General features: G+C 29.0%; 1 protein-coding gene across 1 annotated transcript in view; it reads right to left on the bottom strand.

Moving 5' to 3' along the window:
* LOC136985218 (NF-X1-type zinc finger protein NFXL1-like) overlaps positions 1-12196 on the bottom strand; it is a 47365-nt gene that overhangs the window by 1941 nt on the left and 33228 nt on the right. Inside the window, exons 14-17 of the mRNA XM_067282452.1 lie at positions 8295-8457; positions 6122-6232; positions 5697-5828; positions 1964-2200 (exon numbers count right to left, since the gene is read on the bottom strand). Coding sequence (XP_067138553.1) covers positions 1964-2200; positions 5697-5828; positions 6122-6232; positions 8295-8457 — 643 coding nt within the window. The remainder of the gene's footprint in view (positions 1-1963; positions 2201-5696; positions 5829-6121; positions 6233-8294; positions 8458-12196) is intronic.

Genomic DNA, 12196 nt, shown 5'->3' with positions numbered 1-12196 from the left:
ATTATTGGGCTTATTGCCAGTGAATTTTTTTTTAACTGTATTTGAATAATTTTGCAAAGGCATTATTATTATTATGTAAAGTAAAAATACACTGTAACTAGTATAAATTACATGACTGGATTAAACTTGTAATAAACATCAGTACCTCTTGTTAAAAATAAAAAAGGAAAAGGAAATTTTGCTTAACAAATAATTAATAAGACAAAAAAAATCTTACTGCAATATTTTAAAATTTTATATTGAATATTTTAAGAATTAAACTACACATATTAAATTTTTATTAGAATAGTCTATATACAATGATTCCTTTTTATTTCTCTGTCATAAAAATTGCATTAAGAAAGGTTTAAATTATTATAAAAATTATTGTAAATATATAAATAACTGAAAATCTTAACTGCAAAATAAACCTCAAACTAAGTAAGTGTTATCTAAAATCAATATTTAATCAAATTAATACTGCAATTTCATATAAATCATAATAGCATAATAATGAAAAACTTCATATTTTAATTTGAGAACATTTTTTAAATGTTACATAAACAAAGATTAATATAAATTAAAACCAGTTTAAGAAATATATTAAAATTTGAGAGATACATTCTTTATATACACAAATTATTAGCCTAACAACTTCTAAGATTATTTCATTCAGATAAATTAATAATTAACCTAAATAAAATGATATTAAAGGAATTTTTTAATGAAAATTTTGATGTAGAATATGAGTAAAATATTTTTTAAAATACTGTACATAGAAAAACAGAATACAGCTAAACTTCTGTAAACATCATATAATGAGCAACATTTCTTTCCAGAATCTGGAAAAAAGTCTTATTGCAATCTTTTGACTTCTTTCATTACTGGTTGGTCAAATGTATAAGATTATTATTATTTTTACCTTTTGAGAATATACATGCTATTTTAATTATTGTGAAGACCCGAATATAAGAATAACGAGATTCGATTTAAAAATTTTTATTTTATTTGCCAACCGATTTTCGAAAGTTGGGGTTAAATCAAACACAGAAACAAAAAACGGAAAAACACCCGACAAATTTTCTCGTAAAAATTAATCATAAACCTTCGTTCCCACAATAATACTTCCATGTAGAAGATGAGTTAACTGTTGAAAAATAATTGTATCATGTAATTCACCATTGGTCAAAAAGGACTTCCACCCTTGACGTACTTCACAAAATCACCCGAGATCCCGAAATAAAAGGAAAACGAACGATGACACAGGGAGAGAAAAAGTTTCAACAACTGTCAAGTGTGTGTGTGGCGTGGATTATCGTCTCCCGCCGTTGAAGCCGTCCATCCCATCTATCTTCAGTCCATAGACTCTTATATTCAAGCGAACTCTCGTTCTTCGGACTTTATCAACAAATCTCAGGATCACTAAGGTATTTATCCTACTCGCGATGTTTTGTAAACTCTCTCTCTCCAATCAATCGAGACGCGGTTTAATAATTTGATTCGATGATATAAATACTTCCAAATATGTTAATTGATGTATTCCCTATCAATCTCAAAATAAACGGGTATTTTTGTTTAATATTAGAAGAGTGTGCGTTTCTTCCTCCATTGCCATCATCCGGCATCCCACGATTCGGAAAATAACGCGTATCTATCCGCGAGAAGTTTGATAGATTGATGTCAGTTCCTGACGTGAACAGGATCTTACGATCCTTGTCCATAAATAACTTTGACCGCTCGATCCCTAGTCATCCTTTCGACAAACGAGGTCGGACCTCAAGGTCTTGTGCTGTTAAGAGGTAGAGAAGGTAAGAATCATCTTCCACCTCCTACCCTCGGTTAACTTCACATTATTATACATAAAAATCCATTTATTACCATTTGTATTATAAGATCACATTATTTAAAAATTCTGTAAAGACTGCATAAATCACAATCACACTATATTTATAGACAACAAATAATAGACTTAACATAAACTTACCTCTTTGGGACATCTATTTTGACACGATAACATTTCCATTTTTCTTTGGTCATTAGCACTAGTCCATTCAAAGCAAACAATATATAAAAAATTCAGTTGGCAATGACAACGAAGTCGAAGATGTTGATTACAAATTGAGCAGGGACTAGGATGACAAGGTTTTTTACAAGGATGGGTACAGCCATCAGGTCTTGGTAACATGCAAGGATCTTCACATGTTTGACAACTATCTCCAGCCTATGTAATTTGATATTCATTATTAAACTCTTATTATTGCTTAGTATTTATATTATAATGTAATATAAAATTATTTTGAAATAAAAACAAATTTATTGAACTGATTAAAAATTAGGATATTTTATTCATTATCATCTTGAAATTTTGTTTGGCATATACTTTTTGTTATCTTGCAATCATTCAGTTTATTAAGAGTATTATAATCTTGTTATTAAAATTTTTTGAAAATGTTCATTCATCATATAAGTATTCTTATAAGAATTTCTATAAGAAATTATTAAAAAAAATTAAAAAAGGTAAAAAATTAAATAAATGACAAGTTATGGCTTAACTGTAGAAAACTTAAATTATTTTTTTATCATCTCATCTTCAACACAATATTTAAAAAAAAAGGAAATGATTTTAAATAAAATTTAAAAGGGTTTATATATAATTCAATGAAATCACTTTTTTTTTTTAAATTTTGAATATATAAAAATTTTACTAATTATAAATTTAGCTCAATATTTATACAATTTGAATATAAATGAATGAAATTTTAAAAGAAATTAATAAAATTTATTCCACTTGTAACCTGTAGTGATATAATGAAACAATTAAGGGTATGTTTGTAAAGTCGAACAAGTTAAACAAGAATGTCATCATCGTTATTCTTATTTCGTTAGACTTTTTGAATGATTCGTTTATAACTAAATGGCTGTTTCTAAAATCGAAGATATAAATGTTGCTAGTGCAGCCTTATCCGAAATATTTTTCTTAGATTGCTTCGGGTGGACAGTTATTTCAATCATTTCACCTTTTACTTCATAATTCAAACACTCAAGTAGATTTAGAAACATCGATATTGTCGGGTGCCATTTTCTTAACGAAGTAAACTAACTCTTTCCTTCGTGAACTTCGTTTGAAACGTCATCACTGCAGAGCATGTGCACTGAGTGATACTACTACTTTTCGAATGATTCGTTACTAATGCGTTTAACTTGTTTGACTTTACAAACATACCCTAAATTTACAGAGCAATCAAACAATATTATATGCCAACAATCAGTACTTTATGAAGCTGCCAAGCACTGCAATAAGAGCTTCTAAATGTCATGGCATTGAATCAAACAGGTTTTGAATGTCTACCTGAGGAATAGCATTCTAGATTGCTTTTATCTGAACCAAAAGTTCATCTGTATTGGCTGCAGGATGAGCATCACCAGCGAGTTTCCAACTCATGAAATCCCAGACATGTTCAATGGAAACATGTAGGGTGAATGGGCAGGCCAAGAAGGAAGCGGTATCTGTCATGTTGAGAAGTCATCTAGAACATTCCTAGCAACATGTGGACAGATATATTGCTAGGAATGTTCTAGATGACTTCTCAGTATGACAGATACCACTATTCCAGATTCCTGGAGCTGTATTTCAACAAAACAGTGCCTGTCCTGTTGAAATACAGCTCAGGATTGCATTAAAGAAAGGGTATGACTTTGGGCTCCACAACTTCCTTTATGTAGCAGTTGCTGTTGAGAGTATCCGCAATTCTGAGCAGCCAAGATTGCCCATGATATCCAATAGTGGCCCAGACCATCACACTTTGTGATTGCCAAGTATGATGCTGGATAATGTGGAAGATGGCATTCAGTTCTATAGTGTCTAATGCATACTCGGCCATCGCTGTATTCTAAATTGAAATAGGATTCATCAGAAAAGATGATTAGTTGCCAATTGGCACGCCAGTGGCTGTGTTGATGAGTCCATTGTAGCTGCAGGTGTCAAATGGTTTTGTATCAGGGAAATCCTACACAAAGGAATACCTGCATGCAATTCATGGCACAGCAGACATCAGCAAACTGTGGATGCAGACAATGGCATACCTGTAGAAGTGCTCCAATGTTGTACTGTCAAGGTGAAGCTGTATGGTCTGTAATTGTTGTGCGGATTGAGTGTTTGTCGTTCCATACTGATGTAACATTTCATTATCCACTGCCAAACCTAGAATTCTGATACTCTTCAGCCCACTGCTTCCACACTTGCATCACTATGATGGCATTACACCCACACAAACTGCAATTTTACAATAAGAAAATCTCCCTTTATGCAGGATGATCATTCACCCCTGTCCAAGCTCCGTAACCTGCTTATATGACACCCTTTGTTGTCAACAAGGCATAGGAACTTCTCATGAAACTTTCTGCTAGTGCCCTCTATTTATAGTGCCTGATATTCTAATCATTTGCATGCCATATTCTGCTTTTCATTTCCTGTAAGTTTCAGTTTATTTGCATGATTCCTTCATGGTGTTGCAATTTTTACAAACATGAGTGTATGATTTATTTATATTAAACTAAATTTTATAAATGATATATTTATATATTTCATATATTTTTACTTTAAATTTTATTATTATATTTCTGATTTACATGAAATAAATATCCATTAACATAATCCTAATGATTATGAAGAATGTCCCAATGCCTTTTATTAACTAACTCATATTAATGGTAATTTTTGTGTGCATAAAATGTATAAGCACATAATACTTAATATAAAAACAAAATATATTATTGTTACATAGAAAGTTTCAGAGCTTACTTATTTACAAAATATATGACTATCATCTTGCCTCATATTTTTTTGATTTTTATAGTACAAAAAATATTTATAAAGAATTGAATCCCATTCTAATTTTAAATATGAAAAAAAATTGTTTTCAAATTAGAATCATTTTTTCACTTGTAAAATCACTAATTTCATTCTTTCTAATGAAAAAAATTACAGATTATTTATTTAATTTAAAACATTAACCGGTTGTTTAACATTATGTAAAATTTTCAAAGCATATGACGTTCTCACATAAAAACGCTACTAATATTATGATAAATATTTTAAACAGCAAATCATTTTTGCTTGACAACAATTCAAGCATCTTTAAGCCTACAAAAATATGAATGCTTTTAAAGTTATCCAAGAAACAAGGTGTGCTCACATAGTTTGAGGACATGTACCATAGAGAGCATTAGAATTGACATCAGAAATTTTGTTTTGATGGGAAGACACTGCCAACTTCCTGCTGTAAACTGCTTGAGTTTTGTAGTAATTTATCCATTAGTATTCAAGTAGCAGTTGATTAACAATTATATCGGTTTTGTGATTTTTGGTTTTAAATATGTTTGAGGTAATAATTTGCATTAAATTTTGTTGGAAACTTGAAAAAAGCAGTGCAGAAACATTTAAAATGTTGCAAACAGCGTTTGAGGTCATATCATGTCTTGTTCAAAGGTATATGAATGGTATAGGAGATTTAAAAATGGCAAATATCAACTGAAGATGATCCAAAACTAGAAAGATCTATAATTCCTTAATAAAGGCTTTATTTGTAAAATGTTACTGAAAATTTTTAGTTTTTCTTAAGGAATCTGTCTTATAAGTTTTTAATAGGAATTTCAAAACACCCTTATATTCAGAAGTATATTAAAAACATTTAATATAATGTTGCATTATAACTAACCTCGTATGAACTTTTAGGATTTTCTATTTTATGACATTCTTGCAAACAAGTATGGTTGCTACATGCCAATAAACGTCCACACTTTCTACCACAAGACCAAGGACGAGCTTCAGAACACGGAAAATTGTGTGTCTGCAGAAATAAATATTTTAATTTATTTATTGTATACAAAATTATATAATTTGGATTATTGAATTCTACCTATAAAATAATATTTAATGATTTTTTAAAGTATCAATAATAGTTTAATGAAATTAAATTTAATTAAAAAAAATTTTGTTACTGTTACTGTACTACTATTAAATTTTTTCTAATTATATATGATATTAATATACAATATATGTTGCTAGATAATTTATAGATTTAAGAAAACTTTTAAAAAATTATATTCATGTACAAAATACAAAAATTACATATTTACAAACCTCATGACCTCCTGAACATGTAACTGGAATAGGAACCATACAAGGAGGACAAGGTCGATCTTGGATTTCTGTATAGGGCATTGGAGCTGGTTCCCAAGGACCAGCTCTTTTCTATATAGAAAATTTCATAAATCTATTATGATAGATAATTAATTTAAAGTTTATTATACACACATTTATATATATTATAATTAAAATTTCTGCTATTTCTGCTAAATGTTCTGCTATTTTTTTAGAAAAATTACCAGAATTTTTTAAAAATTATATATTCTAATATTCCAATAGATAATGATAAAATAATACTAAGTTATATAAAATAAACTGTTACAGAAGTTAAAAATCACACAAAATATGCAATTATGGTTCTCTCTATAATCTTAATCTTTAACATTGTTGGGGTATAATTGACTAAATAAAAATTAGTTTCAAGGAAGATATCTGATCATTTTTCCCTCATCAATATCTACTGTTAAATAAAGTTACAAATAATTTATTATATTGCAAAATAACTTGTTCTAAGTTTGTTCTATTATGAAAATAATATTTCATATAAAATGTTTCTGACATCTTATGTTATTTTTATACAGTAGAGTCCCGCTAGTCCAAACTAACTGGGACCGAGCCCTGTTTGGATTAGCCGAATAATTGAAATAATGCAGAAGCAAGCAGTAAAACAGGTCCGGTTTATATAGATTCAACGCCATCAATGACTTTTGTTTGTTTTGTATGTAAGTACAGTATAGATCTGCTGTTTTAATAGGCCATGTCAAACACTGATTTATTAATTTTGTACAGTATTAATACAGTATGACAATAAAAGACAATTTTTTTTTGTTATGGAATACTAAATCTTTTCGTACCATTAATACCATTTAAATTCAACTGGAAAATACAAAAAACATATATTTTGCGAGCTAAAAATTTCCTCTCCACCTACTGAAACATGTTCGGATTAGGTGGACGTTCAGATTAGCGGGACTACTGTACTTAAATTATCAAAATAATTCATTTTCTTAGTGATAAATTACTTGTCTTAATCAAGATCAATTAATGGTTAAAGCTTTTAGTAGTACAGAGATGTACTTGTAATCATAATAAAATGTTTTTTGAGACATTTTATTACATTTAGATCATTCATATAATTTAAATAAACAGCAGCATTTAAATCAATTCAAATTACATGTCAGAACATGTATTCAACTATTTGTTGTGCATCACAGTATGGAATATGGTTTTCCATTGAAGTAGTTGTAAGATGAATATCATATTTCATATAGTAACTGACAAGAATGCTCATCAATCTGCCAAGATATATAAAAATAGATGCAATAGCAAAAAATGATGGAAGAGTTAAAAGTCCTCATTCCTTATTATCATCATTGTTAACTTAGATCTACTATGGTACAATGATACTAATTTCATATTTACTGATGAAGTATGTGACCACAAAAAAAAAAGAAAAAAATCATACAAAAATGCTGTCACTTGTTTTTAAGAAAATCTACACATAGCAACAGCATGCTCTTGAATATTGTAGTAATTTGTAGTAAGTACTTTACAAACTAATGATTCAAATTTATTTCTATAAAAATTAAATCATCAGCATTAAAGTTTAATTTGTATAATTTTTCCAAGATATTTTTCATATGTTGTACATAAATTTTCTACATTACACACTTTCCTTCATAACTTTCTTTTCCCATATGCTTTTGCACAATCATTGATTTTTAAAATGACATGGTAATCATATTTAAAGAAATGAAATTCCTCACAACCATTAAAAATGATCTTTTTTTTAGTCAATTTCTAAAACTAAATTTCTTGATACATTATCATTAAATGCATAATATATAACATTTACAAAACTAATAATAATCAATTTAAAAAAATTAATTGCAAACTTTTAATTTTATCTATAATTTATTCTATATATTTCTTAAAAATTTATTTTAATAAAATTTAAATACTATTAATTAATGAATAGACAAATCTGTCCAAGGCAATGATTCTAAACATAATTTTTAATGATTTGAATCTTAGTTTATCTTATTAAATAAATAAAAATTTTATTCATGTAAATGAATTTACTATTCAAAATCTTTAATATGTTGTTGTTTTCTATTAGTCTATTTTAAGAAACTGTAAACATTTTAAGTTGTAAAAATTAACTTACTTGTGAAGGAGTTACTAATGTCAACACTGCCATATGACATCTAGAATTACAAATATGTTTACAAGGTTCCAAAACCTTGTTGCAAATCTGTGTACATTGAGGGCAATTACCAAAATGACATCTGTGAGGATCACGAGTTTCATGGTTACAAGCAGGAGGCACTCTAATAATAATAAATATTTTAAATTAAAAACTTTATTTTATAAGTTGACAAACAACTTACCAAATAGTACAAATTATTAATAGCAATATACTGTTTTACTTGCATATAAGATGAGGTTTTTATCATTTTTCACTGCTTCAAAAACCTAGGTTGTCCTATATGCGCAAGTGAAGGATTCTTTGCGTTTTTGCAATAATTTTTGTGAACCGTGTATTCGCATTTTTTACCAGACTCTCACCTTCTGGTTTAAAAACAAAAGTATTTTATCTGGGTTGTTTAAATTGTTCTTGTATATTGTCAGGAGTAAAGATGAATAGCATTAGAAAAAGCAAAGCTTTTAAATTGAATTTCAAATTGAAATTCCAAAATCATATAGGAGCCCAATATAATTTTTAAACCATTCCCACGTAAAAACAGATGATTATTCAGAAATCGAGGAAACTCATAAGTGTAATCGACAGAGAGTGGATTTGACTTAAGAATTGGCAAAAAAGGTTCCCTGATTGTCCAGCTTTACATAAACAAATTACGTTGTCGATTTTACAAGATTTTTCTTAAAAATTAAAATGCCATTAATTTTTGCGGCACAATGCATACTTTTACATGCATTTGATAATATTTTATTTGTGATTACATGAAATAAAATTAGAATTGTATTAATACAGCTAATTTTCTTTATTTTGATCTTTAAAGTAACACCTTGTCTTATACGTGAGTAAATACAGTATAAATTTCAAAAATTATTAAATGTGAAAAACAACCATTTATTCTGTGAACTGTTTAAAAATGATTATATATTTCATCGAAAATACAGCAAAAATGAAGACTAATAAATAAACATGTTAATGAAAACACAAATTGTTGATATTACACCAGTTTTTATTTAACTAAAGATAAAATTCTTGAAAGTTTCTTAAAAAAGAAAAATGAGTGTTATTTTGTTTAACTATCAAAGTGTCAGTTTAACTTTTTAAAAAACATACATATAACTTTAAAATTGCTTAACTTTTAAATTTAAAACATTTTAACAATTATATAAAATGATAAAATTAGAAATTTCAATTCTTCCAATGTAGAAAACAGTTTAAAAAACTGTCAATTTGACAGCTTTGACTGTTCTAATATTAATTTAGATTCTTTTATTCCAATAATTTTTAACAATGAAATGCCATCAAGAAAAAAAATTTCAATTTACATGACAATTTAAATGGCATAATTTTTAACTTACATAATCTACATAAACAATAACTGAATAAATCAAATTACATAAATTAAAATTAACAATTCAATGGACAAATTGGAATATATTACCAAATTAGTTATGTTTATATACAGGGATGTTATAATTAAACAGAAGATGCTTAGAGTTCAGTGTAGAGAGAACTAATGGCTTAAAAGCATCCAAATTTGTATATATAATGTTGCTGCAATAATATGCAAATTGCAGCAACATTAGTGGCAACAATTTTGCATATATGGAAATAAATTCCATATATGCAAAATTGAAATCCCATGATCAGGACAGAATGCAAATTTGGATGCATTTAAGCCATTAGTTCTTTCTACAGAACTCTAAAATAATTACACTTCAAAAATAATTAAATACCTCCAGTTTAATTATAAACACCGTGTACAGTATTTTGGTAATGATTATTATTTTTAATCTTCAAATAAGAATAATTTTGTTTTGTAAATTTAGTAAGGTGTAAAATAACAAACTTTATGAAAATCTGATAAATTGTATAGGATCTAGAAATTTAAACTTGTTTTTTCATTCAAACCTTATAAAACTTTAACTTATATAAGCACAAATACTATTGTATTATTTTCTATAGAACTACCATATTTCAGATAAAACAAGATCATAGAAAAAATAATTATTAATTGCAAAACATATAAATAAACTAAAATTCTGATAGTAAATATAAAAAATATAGTAGTAAACAATTTTTAAAATTTAAAACATGAGATTTTTAAACATGCTTAGCTGCTTAAAATTTCAGCAAACATTAAATAGATAGCTAATAATCATAGTCTTCAGAATAATAAAAATGCACTGAAACTTTCTATAAAAATGTCAACCATCTTAAATAATTATGAATGTTATATTGAAGAAAATATATATATAACTGATTGTTAAAATTTTATTTATTGACTAAATGCTTTCATGTTACTAATGGCCTTCTACAAAGAGAATATATATTGGATGATTACATGATCTGAAGAGGTCTATGGTAAAGATATATGAGGAGTTCTGAAGGAATAATGAGAAGTGAAATTTAAAAACTCATGCCAAAAGTTGTATAATCTCTGGATAATCTGCAGTTTTTGTTGAGCTCGTTATGAGAGAAATTGAACATAGAACTTTCAACTCCCTGCTTGCCATCTGTTATCTGTAACTATACTTGCGCTATGTTGATGACATCCTAATAATATGGGAAAACACAGAAGAGGAGTTCTTCAAGTTTATGCAGCAGCTCTCAAGCATATATCCTACCATCAGTTTCACTTGGGAGAAGGAGCTTGATGAATCAATAACGTTCTTAGATTTGTGTATACGAAAGTCGTTTGAGAAGCCACAGTTTGCAGTTCATCATAAATCTAACATGTTGCCATACATCATCCTCGCAGATGCTTTTCAACCATCACACGGTATGTCAATGCCGCCATCGCCGCTCTTGTTAGAAGGGCCTTACTACTTCCGTCATTGCAGGCACTAACAAAAATCGGATTAGATGTCATCAGATTGGCGGTGTATTATGCTGGATTCACGCAAGCCAAATTTGCACATGTACTTCATAGGGTAAAAGAATCCCTATTCCCATGTACCATGCTGTGCAGCAAGAAAGAAACATCCACGGTCCAGTCATTGTTACCATATCTCGGACCACCGTCTATACGCATCAGCCGCATCTTTTGGCAGCATAACTTTACTCTACCGCTAACCCCTACCAAATCTTCGCTGGAGCATATGCAACAATCGAGCTAAGTTCTCTGCCTTAGAAAAATCAGGGGTTTATGCAGTACAGCTAGAAAATCTGGCAACAAGAGCAATTACAAGATATGTAGGAGCAATGACAAGAATGCTTGCCTGCCGCCTTCCAGAGCATCAGGACGATGTAGCTAAAGGAAGACATACCACAGAGCTCACCAAAAAAGTTCTCAAGCAGGGTTATAACCCGCTGTGGTCCAGAACAATAATACTCAAAGGCTGTAGTAATCGAAGGCTTGTGTTTATTTGGGAAACGCTTCTCACAGCAACTACGGATGAATGCAACGTTCCGACCCTTGAATTGCCCAGCATATGGGTAGCCCTGTATCAGTGTTTAAGCACCGAAACGCGCCTAACATCAAATTGCTAACATGGCTTTAGTTCCACACATGCGCCGCCCGCACCATAGTTTTAATAATTTCAAACATGTTAAAAACTTGTTGCACATTCTTAACAGCATTTACTGGACGTTTGGTTTGAATTTAAGAAATTCTGTTCTTCTTGGAACATTCTGCATGCTCTCTTCTTTAAATTGTTCATTTTGCCTGAGGACAATGGTTATATATTCATCAAAAGTACTTGTGATAGAGGAACCTTATTAATGCTGAACTCAGTGAACTTTATCCAGAGATTATAGGAATAATGAAAAATGCTAATGCAGAATATTCAAATTTCTGATTAAAATGTTAACTTTGTTTTATTGACTATTCTAAACTTAATTCTATTAATCAGACATAGCAATTTCAG

The sequence above is a fragment of the Centruroides vittatus genome, unplaced genomic scaffold (genome assembly GCF_030686945.1).
Source record: "Centruroides vittatus isolate TY-2023 unplaced genomic scaffold, ASM3068694v2 contig_955, whole genome shotgun sequence".
In the NCBI taxonomy this organism is placed as follows: Eukaryota; Metazoa; Arthropoda; class Arachnida; order Scorpiones; family Buthidae; genus Centruroides; species Centruroides vittatus.
The sequence above is the reverse complement of the archived record's forward strand: the minus strand, read 5'-3'. Positions and strand labels throughout refer to the sequence as shown.